General features: G+C 46.3%; 1 protein-coding gene across 3 annotated transcripts in view; it reads left to right on the plus strand.

Annotated features, from left to right (window-relative positions):
* Window positions 1-14,313, plus strand: part of TULP4 (TUB like protein 4) — a 244,826-nt gene that overhangs the window by 210,960 nt on the left and 19,553 nt on the right. For all 3 annotated transcript variants that reach the window (XM_086708244.1, XM_086708245.1, XM_086708246.1), the window contains 3 exons: window positions 1,475-1,641; window positions 9,109-9,333; window positions 10,319-10,553. In XM_086708244.1, the coding sequence (XP_086564370.1) occupies window positions 1,475-1,641; window positions 9,109-9,333; window positions 10,319-10,553 (627 nt within the window). The remainder of the gene's footprint in view (window positions 1-1,474; window positions 1,642-9,108; window positions 9,334-10,318; window positions 10,554-14,313) is intronic.

The raw sequence follows: 14,313 nt of genomic DNA on the forward strand, positions 1-14,313 counted from the left end.
CCTGTCAGCATTAGTGGCTCTTCCTCTTGACTTCCTTGTGTTGCCAAAACTGTCATCCAGAGAAGGTCATTTCAGTTTCATTGTCATGGCCGGCTTCTCACCAGAGCACCTGAGCCCTTTGGATACCCGAGCACAGTGAAATACGTGCACAAATCCTCAAGCCTTCCCCCCTCTCATCTTTTTTGAGATCTTACTCACCAGGATATTTGGATGATGCTTTTAACTTATTTTTCATTTCCTGGTTTGTACTTGTCCTTATTCATATCCTTTTATAAGAAAAGGGGGGGGGGGAGCTCCTTTTATTGATGCTTTCACTGACTCAGATTGTAGAGATTTTTCGTTCTGTGTTTGTAGCTGGGTTCACTCAGCCCTCTGCTACCTCCGTCTCTAGTTCCTGTCGGTGGCTCACCTGATGGGCTGGCTCTCGCTTCCCTGGGTCCAGGGAGCCATCTTGTCCTGGGACCACAGTCTGGTCTTCAAAGGAAGTCACAGAGCACTGGTGACCTCAGAATGTGCTGTTACTAACATCAGAGTCGGCACCGCGTGTGAATAAGAGCAAGGTGCTGTGATGGTTTGTGACCTGATGGAGCCCAGGCCCTGCTGGCATCTGGTCCCGGCTCTGAGACGCATCCTGTCGTGACAGGGCACCGTCAGCTCCGTCCAGCCTCTCTCAGGCCTCTGAGTTCTGGATATCAGTGCTCTCTGTATGAGTCACATAAGGTTCTGGGGCCTTGATGGAGAAGAACTATGCTCTAAATCTTATTAGTACTATTAGCTTGTTTTACCAGCCAGAATAAGTAAATTGCCACGTTGGGATTTGACCAACCCTTTCATAGCCATTTTTATAGGTACCGAGTGGCTTGGTAGGTGGGCATCACATCTCCAGGGTGAAAATTTCTGACAACACGCCATCCAACAGAAGTATTTATCTTCTTTTCTAAGCCCTCATAACATCCCAATGTGGAATAAAAGTCAAGGCCTTCATATGCAGATAAGTCCTTTATGTGAACTTTATCTGCCCAGTGGTGCACAGAAATCAAATGAATATAAACTTAGAATTTGCTCTTGACTTACTTTTTGCATTTGTATACTCTTAGAATCATCTCTGAGGGCAGGGACACAAGCAGCAGATGGAGAGTCATGGGATTAATGATCTTACCTGCTCCCTCAGATTTCTGCACATCCCTCGACGGTAATGCCGGTGTTGAAGTTAGGTATTTAACATGCCGGCTTTGTCACGTGGTTTGGCCTGATACAGCTGTGTGTCAGGGAGCTGTGCTCCCCATCCATGTGATAGACACCTGTTTAAATAGAGTCTGTACTGTCTTCAGAGAAATGGGTAGCTATTGTCTTCGTGAGAGAAAGGGTAAGAGCTGCCATTGTATTTGCTCAGCAGCTCTGTTTTCTAAACTACTTCAATGAAGGTTCAGGGAGGGTCACATCCTCATGCTGACTGTCTTCTTTGTGATTTCAGAGGTGGTGGCCCAGTGGTGCACGCAGGGAGACCTCCTGGCCGTCTCTGGCATGGAACGTCAGACCCAGCTCGGTGACCTCCCCAATGGCCCTCTTCTGAAGAGTGCCATGGTCAAGTTCTACAATGTCCGCGGGGAGCACATCTTCACCCTGGACACGCTTGTGCAAGTAAGGATGTGTGTCAGACCTTCATTGTAACGCCACTGTGTTAGTATGCTTTCCGGGCTCCATTAAATACCGTGAGGTGGCTATAGTTCCTATAATTATCTTCGACAGATTTTAATCTTTCGTTGACCTTAATTAAATTATGGAGTGTAAGCCAGAAGAAATAAAGGAGAATTAACCAAAATACTTTATTACATCCCCCACTGAAAAGAGTGGACAGTGAGTAAGCAGAGGGAGCTGGTATTTATCGTCAGGCAGAAATTAGCACTTACAGAAGTATGCGCTGAATCTTCATTTATTCACTCTGATGTTATGTTTTCTATGCCAGTAATGTACTTTTGCATCTTAGCTAAATGACTGTTAAACAGTAAGTAAGAAAGCTTAAAGATCTTTGGGAAAGAAACGTAGCCCTTTTCTATTTGTTTTTATTTCCCAGAGATCTGTAGACCACTTCATTTCTGATTTGGATCAGCTCTCGTGGAGGACGAAATTCTTAGTGGGGTGTAGTGGAGACAGGTCTGAGAGTGAGTTGATGACTGACGGGGGCAATAATAAACTAGAGACTTCTTTTCTAACCTTACCCAGCTCAAAGAGGCAGGTATACCAGATTCGGGGAAATTTGCAATTAGATGCAGACATTGATTATTTAAATATAGCTCTCTTTTTTTGGTTGTGGAAAAACACACATAATAGAATTTGCAGTCTTAATCATTTTTAAGTGTATAGTTCAGTATTGTTAATTGTATTACGTTATTGCGCAACCAATCTCCGAACGTTTTCATCTTAACAAAACTGAAACTGCAGGTGCGTTGTCTGGAACATAGTAGGTGCTCAGTAAGTATTTGCTTGGTGGATTGATGGATGGACAGTTGTCAACATATGCTCTTTTTAGTGCTTTCTGCCGATAGTTTGAACCAGGAGGCTATGTGCCTTCTCACTCAGATGTCATGCTGACTTTTATCCCTACCCTGACAGGTAGGAGAGGATGGGCATTTCCAGCTCTTTCTGAGTTAATAAGGCTTTTACAGTTATTAAAAAACTTATTTGTGAATTGAAGTAATGAAACACACTCCCAGTATATTCAGTGTTGTCCACTCTTCAGTCTGACTCAGGGCACCCCTCCTGCTGGTATTCTGTTCCTTCCACAAGGATTGCCCTCCCTGCCATCTCAGCTGGGGGAAACCATCCTTAACGCCAGCACGGTCACATCCTTATGTAAATCTGCCCAACAGCTACAACCCCTCTTCTCCATGAAGCATCCCCCTGGGATGTTTGATACTTCTGATATTTATTACGCTTTTCTGTCTACTTGTCTTACCTTCTTGAAGTCAAAGACCACATTTTCTTCATTTCTTTGAAATGCCTGGAATATGATAGACGCTCAACGGCCTCAACCAGTGTAGAAGTTCTCACCAACTGTAACATACAACTGTGAAACTAACATAGGTCTTGAATTTTAACTGTTTGGGGCTCAGAGATAGGAAGGGAGCTTAGCTGATCATCCTTTTGGGAAAAATATCCATATAGTGTCTCAGAATTTTAATAAATTATTCGTTTTTTCATTTGAGGATCTGTTTAAACCACTGAAAAAAATTGCCTCAATAATACAAAGTAAAGTAATGGTGTTACTAAAAATCAAGTACAACAGGGTGCCTGGGTGGCTCAGTCGGTTGAATAACCAACTCTTGATTGTGGCTCAGGTCATGATCCCAGGGTCAGTGGATTAAGCCCTACATCAGGCTCTGCAGCTGAGTGCAGAGCCTGCTCAGGATTCTCTCCCTCCCTCCCTCCCTCCCTCCCTCCCTCCCTCCCTCCCTTCCTCCTGCCCTCTCCTCCCCCCCGCCACTCCCCCACTCATGCTCTCTCTTTCTCTCTAAAAAAAAATAAATAAAATTTTAAAAATCAAGTACAACATTAATTATAGAGAGCACCAACTTTTTTCTGTAATGATTCTAAAATTACACGTTATCTGTGCTGTTTCAAGTTGTCCAAGGGCAGGGACATTTTTATAGCAGGAAGGAAGTTAGGAAATTTATTGGGCTGTTTATAGAAAGAACTAAATGCAATTTAGATTGGATAATTTATTTCCAAGTTAATTAGATTGTAGGTTATTGCGTACAAAGCCGTTGCTGGGCACAAACTTGCGGCAGCCTCAGCTTTAAAATGGATTCTCCTGATTTACTCATAACAGCAATGCCCATGGCTGAAGCTCTTCAAAGGAAATACACTGCAATTCATTTTCCTTTCTTTTCCTTTCCTTTCTACCTGTTGTAGTTGAAAATCCTGTAATTTACCTCATTAGCTATTTCTGGGACCATCTATATGTAGTTGCATATCTGTTCATCTACAGCAGATGTTTAGAGTTCGCATTACTGACTGAAGTTTGCAGGCTTCAGTAATTTGGGTTGTTGGTTGGTTGGTTGGTTTTGTTGTGGCTTTATGAATGTTTGTTTGCATTAAAGGCATGTTGGAGGAGTCGGCTTATATTCTGTAAGGTTCCTTTGTTGATATAAGATAATTAGGGTAAAATGTTAAGAGAGAAGGGAGAGGAAGAGATGGATGTGGAAACTGAAAAGTGAAATGAGAGATTGCAGGTATGGTCATAGACTCTGTACTCAAGAAGGAGAGTCTGTTAGCAAGGGTATATATTGACCCTTTTTGTTGAGGACTAACTCTACCTATTCTTTTTAAAAAAAAAAAATTGTTTAACGTTTATTCATTTTTGAGAGACAGAGAGAGACAGAGCATGAGTGGGGAAGGGGCAGAGAGAGGGAGACACAGAATCTGAAACAGGCTCCAGGCTCTGAGCTGTCAGCGCAGAGCCCCGACACGGGGCTTGAACTCACGGACTGTGAGATCATGACCTGAGCCGAAGTTGGACACTCAACTGACTGAGCCGCCCAGGTGCCCCTATACCTATTCTTACGAAGCTGCCACAGGAGTGCTTTTTCCATGGTTTGCTAGAAATGGATGAGAAGAAAGTCCTTCCTGGGATTGTCAGCTTTGAAAATATAAGAATGGTGCATTTTCTAAAACTGCAGTTTGGGTGCCTGAATGCTGAGCTGGCTTTTACTAGTTACTGCCCCTTAGTCAGCGGCCAAATCATTACAGCTTAATATTCAAAACTGTCTGTGGCTCCACCAACACAGTTTGATGGTGACCAGTCACCCAACTTGGTCTGTTTAACAGTGAACTGTTCTAGGAGGCTTTCTTTCTTTGTACACACTTGTACAAACATTAGACATTCCCTTTGTACACACCTTTACAGACATTATACACATCCCCTTCCAATGTTAGACATTGGAGCGCATTTCCTCTAAGACAGAAAACATTCTACTTCCTAGGGGACCTGTGGAAAGGAGGGGCAGAGCTGCCCTGGCTGTAGGAGCCTGGGAGGGCCCTCTGGCACCCACAGGGTCAGACAGCTCCATGGGCTGGTCCCTGGTCCTCAGCTGGGAGCCCTCATCAGCCAGAAACAGTGGGTTCGGACAGCCTCACTGTCCCTCTCTTGGGACAGCGGATTTAACCCTTTTGTTGTCTTTCTTGAGCAGCTTATCTTTAATATGGAAAGAATAGCCCGTTTTTCATTCCTCTTAGATTTTTAGAGGACTGCATGCAACTCACTGCAGTATACAAAAATAGTAATATGGTGAGGAAGCTTTCAATTTTTTAAAATAAACAGACTGCCCGTCTCAGTCAGGCCTCTGCTAAAACTACCTCCTTGGAGCAGCCTTCTCTGCCCCCCTTTGTCTGAAATGACCGCCTTGCTCTTTCTCAAGGCCCCTATCCTGACATGATCAGCATGGTCAGGTACTGTCCATCAGAGAGACTAAGATGTGCATCTCTCTTCCTGTCCTACCTCACAGTGTCAGCTCCATGAGGGCAGGGATTTTGTTTTATTCTGCCCTCTTGGAATGTGTGTGGCCCATTGTAGACATTTGACAGACAGCTAACTGGATGACTGACTGGCAGCACAGTAGATGAACAGATGCCCAGATGAGTGTGCGGTGTGCTTCGTGGGCAGCGGGAGGTGAGGCTCGCGAGTGTGTGGCGTGTCTTCATGTGCCAGAAGGGGCTGAAACTGACCATTTACTAATAAAGTCCCTGTGCTATAGCCAAGGACAGAAGAGGAGCAGACTCACTTGCCTCCCTCACGTGGATCGGCATCAGACAGCGAGACAGGCAGGTCCTCAAGTGGTCAACTTGACTGTGCGTTAACCAGTCACCAGACCTCCATACAAATAGCATCTCTCTCCAGCTAATACCTCTCCTTGTTTCATCAAACTCACCGGAGCCCTAGATTTCTACTACACTGATGCTCCCCGAAATGTAGCTCACGTTCTTGTCCTTTTGCTTTGGATTTAGACATGCAAAGTATGTGAACTTGCCCACACAAATTAAGATTTGAATGTTACCAACTTCACAATTCTGGCCATCAGTTCTAAAAATAGTCATTTTGTGTGATTTGAGAGAGATTAAGTCTGCAGATTTACAGCTGAGTTTTTCCCTAGCAGACAGCAACTGTTCAAAAGCATTAATCTGTGGGAGTTGTCTTAGTGTGCACCCGTATCTGTTCCCGGGTTTATTGGGATTAAACATTTGGTACGTTTCTCTTCTGCTGCAGCCAATCCTGGTAGGTGGGCAATTCTTAGGGAAGATGGCGCTCTGTGGGCAGGCAGTGGATTCATGCTCTGCTGGCACCCCTGATCCTCAGGGACGGGGGGCAGAAGTCCCTGACTGGGGGCCAGCTGAATCAAGACACCCCCAGCCCACATCTGTGGCATGTGCGCTTTGAGTCTTATTGTTTCCAAAACAACGGAACATTTTTAGGGAGGGTTTTGTAGGCTGAAGTACCCATAAACAGCACAGGAAAATCAGCACCAGAAGGAAATGAGACATTAAAAAAATAAGATGACATATTTAAAAAAGTGTAAAGTATTCAAAAGGGTATAAAAGGATTTTGTGTGTGGTTTCCTACTTATTTGTTTATTTTCAGCTCTATTGAGATATAGGTGACATGAATGTTGTGTAAATTAGAGTACACAAGTGTGGATTTGATACACTTGTATATTATAATAGAATTGCTATCGTAAGGTTCACTGGCACCTCCATCACGGCACACAATTACCATTTCTTTTTTGTGGGAAGAACGTTTAAGATATAGTCTCTTAGCAGCTTTCAATACAAAGTATAGTCTTTCTCCTGGTGTATAGGACTTAAGGGTATCCTGAGGTCATGTCCCTACCGCCAAGCCTCCCCCATTCAGTAGGAATTACAATAATCAGTTCCCCACATCAGGGAGATCTCAAAACCTTCAGACAAGAGGATCAGCTCTATCTGTAAATGCTTCTTTATTTTTCTAATATAGCCTTAAAATGTAGTATGGAAAGGTACCAGTATTTATTTTGCTACTTTACATCTTACAGGGAGTATATGCTATAAAAATAAGTGACAGGCACATTCTCTTTATTTCTATTTCTTATTTTATTAAGTTTGTTAGTGGGACATTATACATTCTTTAGGTGGTTATATCCGTACGCTAACAGAGAGGAGGCAGCATCTTGTGGTAGGTGAGCATAAGCTGTGGAGTTGAGAGGAAATGGGTGAGAATTGTAGCTCACAGTGTATTAGCTGCAACCAAGTAGCCTCTCTGAGCTTCAGTTTCCTCACCTGTTAAATAGGAATAATGATACCTACATGGTAGAATTGAAAGGATTAAATGAGATGTTATAGGTACTTATTGAGATGTAAGAGAGATAATTTTTTTAATGTTTATTTTGAGAAAGAGAGAGAGGGAGACACAGAAGCTGAAGCAGGCTCCAGGCTCTAAGCTATCAGCACAGAGCCCGATGCGGGGCTCAAACCCACACACTGTGAGATCATGACCTGAGCCGAAGTCAGACGCTTAACCGACTGAGCCACCCAAGGCTGCCCAGAGAGAGAATTTTTATCCACGTTGAAAGTCTGCATAAGTGGCTTAAGTTCATTTGTACAAAGGGATAAGTGATACATACTTATCATAATGGTAATTTTATGTAAGATCCTCCCAAAACATGTAATCAACTGTTACCATGAAAAGCAGAAACCAGAAGGACAGAGGGGACAGGGATTAATGATAGCAAAGGAATTTTTGTGTAATTTTTATGCCTTCTCTGCTTTGTCTTTAGTACTGATTATGGCTTACTCTAAGTTAACAGGCCCCTGTATGGAGTCGGCCCCGGGTGTGGGATCCTCTTGTAAGGAGGAGGCGTATTTTAGAAGTACTCTGGAGGCCCGCGCACTTGAGTTCTAGGTTCCCACCCCACGGCTGCCTGGCTCACAGAGATGGAAATAAAAGATGGAGTATCTTCAGCCTTGCATTTTGTTTTGAAGTTGAAACCCGGATTAACTGACCCTGGAGGCTATTTTAAGCAGGTGTCTTAATCTGTTCCTTTTATCTTGATATTTGTCACTGAAGTGTGAAAATTCTGTTCCTGTCATTCCTATAATAGATCTGATATCCCCACTTCTGATCTTTGAAACCCCTCAAGACCTCATTAAGTGAGAGCCCCATCCAGCTGGACAGGAATGAACAGATTCTCCTGTGGCTTTGCCATCACAGCCCTCTGCCGCTTCCCTTCTTCCTTGGTTGATCCTGGCTGGCACCCCCGAGCCTTGGATTTTTTTTTTTTTTTCAATATAACTAGTCACTGACTTGCATCTTTGGATTTCATCCTGCCTGTTCAAAGCAGTGGTGTCCACAACGCCCTGGAGTGGCCACCGCAGAAACTGGGTCCTCTTTCCACATAGCTTTTAGCTTTCCTTAGCTCCAGGGCTGCTGAGGGTGACAGTGATTCAGTGCCTGCGGGTTATAAACTGTGATCGGTTCCAGAAGCACCTTCGGCATCTTGCCTCTCTTTCGGTCCTCACAGCTCCCGTTTTACTCGTGACAACACGAGAGGCTTCCCAGGATTGTATGATGGTCCCCAGGCCACACAGTACATGACCCCAGGCCCAGTGTTGATTTGACGCTAAAATGCTCCTTGTTGGGACAAAAGGGGGACAAAAATGCTATCTGCTCTACCTCCTTGCCACTGCCTCAAGCCACAGGAACTACCATCAATTTCTTAGGGATCCAGATAACGAGAGTTTCAGTAAGGAAGGTGTCTTATTGTTCCCCAGACTAATTGCATCTTCTGGCAGAGACATTAGAGCTAAGTTAGGTTTTACGGTACCAAATTAAATGAGATAATACATGTGAAAGAGCTTCACAGAACTATTCCAGTCAGTGCCTTGTGTTCTGGCCTGGAGATCTGACTACTTTCCAATGAAAATACTGAATTTGTGTAATGTAGTATTTCATTATCTATTGTGCTTTTTAAAACCAATATTCTCAAAAACTATTCAGTCACTTTATTTTACTTGAGACACGCTTGCATCGTCTTCTTACAAGAGCAGAAGCCTAAGTATAGCCTCCCTCACTTCCTGCAGCGCCCCATTGTCTCCATCTGCTGGGGACATCGGGACTCGCGGCTGCTGATGGCTTCAGGACCAGCCCTGTACGTGGTGCGCGTGGAGCACCGCGTGTCCAGCCTGCAGCTGCTGTGCCAGCAGGCCATCGCCAGCGCCCTGCGAGAAGACAAGGACGTCAGCAAGCTGACCCTGCCCCCCCGCCTTTGCTCCTACCTCTCTACCGCCTTCATCCCCACCATCAAGGTAAAGCCCGTCCACCCTCCCTTCTCTTCCTCCCCCATACTGGCTGCCTGCCTGCTCCCGGAGGGCAGGTGAGATTCCCAGAGCAGGAGCGCAAAAGCCATGTCTGCTCCTTGGCGAGAGTATCCAGGTGACAGATTCTTGCAAGTGCAGTCTGTCCCTGGCACGAGAAGCGTCCACCAGAGACTTGCCTTGTGTGAGGGGCGTAAGTTTCTTGTGGCAGAGGCGGTATTGGGAGCTTGACTGCCGTGCCATCCTGATCATCTGTCTGCTTGGTTCAATCCTCACTTCCTGGCAGGTGCTTCAGAAAAGCAAGAAACACGTTCCTGGAAGTTTGAGTAGCTTGCTCTGTCACTAGTTACAGGAATGGTCAGAGTGAACCCTGTCCTGAGGATTGAATTACTGCGCTGAGGAGGGGCGACCTCCATCCAGCACTCACTGTCACTTGTCCTTTATATTGATTGCAACTCGAGAATTAGTCCGTGTATTGGTGGTGTGTGGACTGTATCTGCCAGTTGCTAGTCAAGTGTGGCTTTCCTCCTAACCTCAGGCCTCGGCACCTTGCATTCTTTTCCGTGTTCCCTTTTTTGTATCCTAGCTCTGCTTCTAAGTATCAGATTGACTTGTTCGAGGTTACTTTTTTCTTAAAATACCAGTTTTAGAATCTGTTGGGATGTTTTTTCAAGTTGCTTAATGATCTTGGTTGTGAACCAGTGATTCTCAACCCTAGCTGCACATTAAAATCACATGGGGAGTTTTTAGAAAATGCACATGCCCAGGCCCACCCCCCAGAGAATCCAGTTTCATTGCTTGAGGTGGGATCCTAACTTAGGTATTTTTTAAAGCTCCCAGGAGATTCTTACGTGCACCCACAGTTGAGAATGGCTGCTCTCCATCACACGGTTAACACTCCCTGAGCTATCAGCCAGTGCTCTGTTGGAGTAATCAGTGCTGTCTGTACTCTTTTCTTTCCATGTCCTGCCTCCAGCCCCCAATTCCAGACCCCAACAACATGCGAGACTTTGTCAGCTACCCCTCGGCTGGCAACGAGCGTCTGCACTGCACCATGAAGCGCACAGAGGACGACCCGGAGGTGGGCGGCCCGTGCTACACCCTCTACCTGGAGTACCTGGGCGGGCTTGTGCCCATCCTCAAGGGGCGACGCATCAGCAAGCTGCGGCCAGAGTTTGTCATCATGGACCCCCGGACAGATAGCAAATCAGGTGGGCCTCCACACCCTGTTTTCGGGTGTGGTTGAGGACTCGTGTTCCTGACAGCCCGTGCAAAGTGAATGCTTACTTAAGAAATGTGGGCCTGTGTTTTGGCTAGCGTGGAACATCCTTGAAGCTGCTCCATTTCCAAAATTGTATTGAAGCTAATGATTCTTTAAATGTACTTTCCGGTGGGTTTTTAACAGCACCCGTAAGACTTCGCTTGCTCGGGGCCGTGGATCGAGGGAACGTAACTCGCTGTCTGGGGGAGGCTGGCACAGGCTTTTTGGGAATAATAGGTTCCTCTTTTAGTTATTATCAGGCATTATCGAGGGCCTTAATGTACTGCTGAGACAAGCTGAAAATCATCGTGAGGTACATCTCTGTCTCCCAGAGCGAATGATGGAATTAAAATCTTCAAACCTTCAGCCTACTCCTCAGCCTCCTACTAGAATCTTCCTTCTGCTCCTTACTAATCCACCATTAACCGCTTTTTAGCTGGTTACCAAGGAAAATTCCTTGCTCATCCATAAAGATTTTGGCATGATGAATCACTCTGCCTTTCTGAAAACTCTCCCCTGTATTGATCTTCATTACTCAGTTGGTGTACTCGAGGTGCTCGCTGCATGCTTCCTCTGGGGTCCTACGCTGTGAGCCTCCAGAGCCAAGGAACTTTGCTGTTTCTCTTTGCACTATGGACACTTGCCCAGTGTCCTAAGCTAGTGACTGTGAGGCCCACACGCCCCACCGGCAGTAACGCCAGCTCAGATGTTCCACTGCCCCCTGTGAAATCCTGCTCGTCACCTGCAGCAGCGGGAGAAACACTGCCTTCCCTGCCAGTCACTTGTCAGTTGGGCTGCCGGTGTCTTGTCTCCCCCACCTCCCCCGCGGAGTCCCAAGGGCCTGGACGGAGGGAACTCAGTGCCTGACCTTGAGAGGACAAGTCGAAAGGGATTTGTTTGATGGGTGCACACTCATCCTCTCCACTTCCCCAGCCCCGCTCCCTCTCCCACCCATCAGACTGGCCTCTGCCCCTCGTGTCCCTGAAGCCCTGGGATGCGCTGGTGTCACGGCGCAGTGAGCGTCTTCAGCCTGACGTGCTTGCCCACTCCGATAGTTCACACAGCTGCCCCCCCTCTGTGTGCCCTCCATGATTCGTGCAGCGTCTGTGGCCGCGCTCTGCCGTCTGTGTTACCGTGTAAAGTTGAGAGCAGTAGGACCGTACTTTGAAACAGTAGGTATTGGTCCATTTTTTTGTCTTTTGGTTCATGCAGTGAATGAGCACCAAGAGCAGGGAAGGTGAGTGGAAGAACTGGAGGCTGGTAGGGAGGCAGGCGGAGAGGAGGGAGAAGATTCAGAAGGAAGGAAGGCAAAGTGAGGAGGGCAGGAGGGCAGTGGGCATCGCAGAAGCTGTGGCTTCAGGGGAAGGTAGAGGAGCAGTGCCCAAAGTGGTCGGGCTGTGGAAGGCGCACACTACAGGGTCATTGTCCCTGAGGCTCCCTGCTGTGTGTGTACAAGTTTATAAAACCTGTGCTGAGATGGAACGTTGAAGGGAGCTGACCTGAAGTGCTTGCTTCTGCCCCCACGTGCATAAATTCCCACTAAAAATCAGGCAGAAGAAGCAGGCAGGGGTACCATGGGGCACCGAGGCCGGGGGGCAGACCACTGGCCCAACACCTGCTTCTGCTGACTGTTCCCATCCCTCAGCTCGTGCTGTGCACAGATGGGCTCAAGTGCTAGCAGTCCTCTGGGGAATAAGGTGCTTTATTTTTGTAATTAAACAAATCAAAAAGTTATAAAGCATAGCACATCAACAGTATGTATTCACTACCCTCTCTGTCGTCTTTGAATCTCCTGTGGTTGTGGGTAACACCGGGGCATCTCTGCTTTCCGGAACTTTATAAACCCCTTTGGGTGACAAGACAACTTAACGCTTAGAAAGTTCAGGAAAAACATCAAGATTTTATTTATTTACTTCTAATTTTTTAAACATTTTTATTTATTTTTGAGAGACAGAGGAAGAGAGAGAGAAAAAATGGGAGGAGCAGAGAGAGAGGAGAGGAGAGAATCCCAGGCAGGCTCTGTCTGCCCCGTGAGCACAGAGCCCGATGCAGGGCTCAAACTCACGAACTGTGAGATCGTGACCTGAGCCAGAATTCAAGAGTGGGCAGTTTAACCCACTGAGCCACCCAGGTGCCCCAAAACATCAAGATTTTAATACCTCAAGACAGGAATAGAGGATGTGTCACAAGGCAGAATATGACTAATGGCCAACCAAATGGTATACGCAGACTGGTACAGAGGAGGAAAAGATTCCCAACTTTGGGAAGCCTAGAATTTCTCACGAGCTGATTAACTCTTTCAAGCCTGCACATCGTTGTTTCTCAGAATGTGGTCCATGGGCCACCTCCCTGCAGGTCACCTGAGGCACTTCCCTAAAAGCAGGCTGCCAGGCCTGCCCCTTAGCTTCATTCAGCAGGTCTGGGGCAAGTCCCCCAAGTCCAGTGCCCAGGTGGGAGCTGTACTCCAAAGCTCATGCATGCTGTTGTAAATGCTCTCCAGGCAACCTAACAAACACACTCCTCAAAATTACCAGTGCGTATTTTTATAATTGAGAGCATGCGTGAGAGCATTTTTTGTTTAGCATAAATCCCCAAATTTTTTAAAGGAAGCTTACTACAGGTGGAATTGTGTCCCCCTGAAATTCACATGTTGAACCCTTACTCCCATTGTTACTATATTTGGAGATACGGCTTTTAGAGGGTGATTAAGGTTCAGTGAGGCTGTGAGGGCGGAATCTCAATAGGATTGATGGCCTTGTAAGGAAAGGGAGAGAGCTCTCTCGCCACGCCACACGCACACACTAAGGAAAGGCCATGTGTGGACACAGTGAGAGGGTGGCCGACTACAGGCCAAGCAGAGAGTCCTTACCAGAACCTGATCACACTGGCACCCTGACCTCGGACCTCCAGCCTCCAGAACTGAGACGTAAATTTCTGTTGTTTATAAGCCACCCAGTCTGGCATTTTGTTATAGCAGCCCAAATGGATTAAGACATGAGTAAAGGAAAAAAGCAAATGTTATGACATATAGCCAACTGTGAAATCTTGGATTAGCAAGCAGGTCAGGAGCTGAGTGGACAACACGTTACTGAGTTTCCTCAGTCAGTGAACTGGCCCTGTGCTCATGAGCACACAGAAACCTTCTGGGGGTTTACATGCCCATGTAAGTCAGGGCCAAGCTTCCTCTGGCTAAGTGACTCCTAACTTAAGTAATGGAAAGCGCTGCTCAAGGCCTATGAGTGAAGCCTCTTTATTTGATCGAACTCAGATGCACACCAGTCTAGCTTGCTGTGTTCACGAGTCACGCCTTCTGATGAGGACGTAGTTTAAGAAGAGGGTGATGTGGGCACACAGACTGGGCCTCAGTCAGCCTGCTTCCAGGTAGCATGCATGCCAGACAGCATACTCTGCTTCCAGTGGCCTCCGAGAGGCCCCTGTTCACAGATGTCCCCTCCATATGTTCAGAAACACTAAAGATTAGTTTATATTAACACACTCATCCTTTCAAATGTAAACATTAGCTTTTTTGAATGATAAAATCACTCAGATTCTATCAATCATTTCATTGCAGTTGGACAATTCAGCTTTTTTATTACCTGGCAAGGTTCTTGGAGCCTTGAGGGAATGAGGCTTTTTGTCAGCAAAACAAAGTGATTTTGAAGATGGGCTACCTGCAGTGAGGGTAGAGCAGCGTTTGGGGAGTGAAGGGA

Source organism: Puma concolor, chromosome B2, assembly GCF_028749965.1.
Source record: "Puma concolor isolate L17-30 chromosome B2, mPumCon1.1.hap2, whole genome shotgun sequence".
Lineage (NCBI taxonomy): Eukaryota > Metazoa > Chordata > Mammalia > Carnivora > Felidae > Puma > Puma concolor.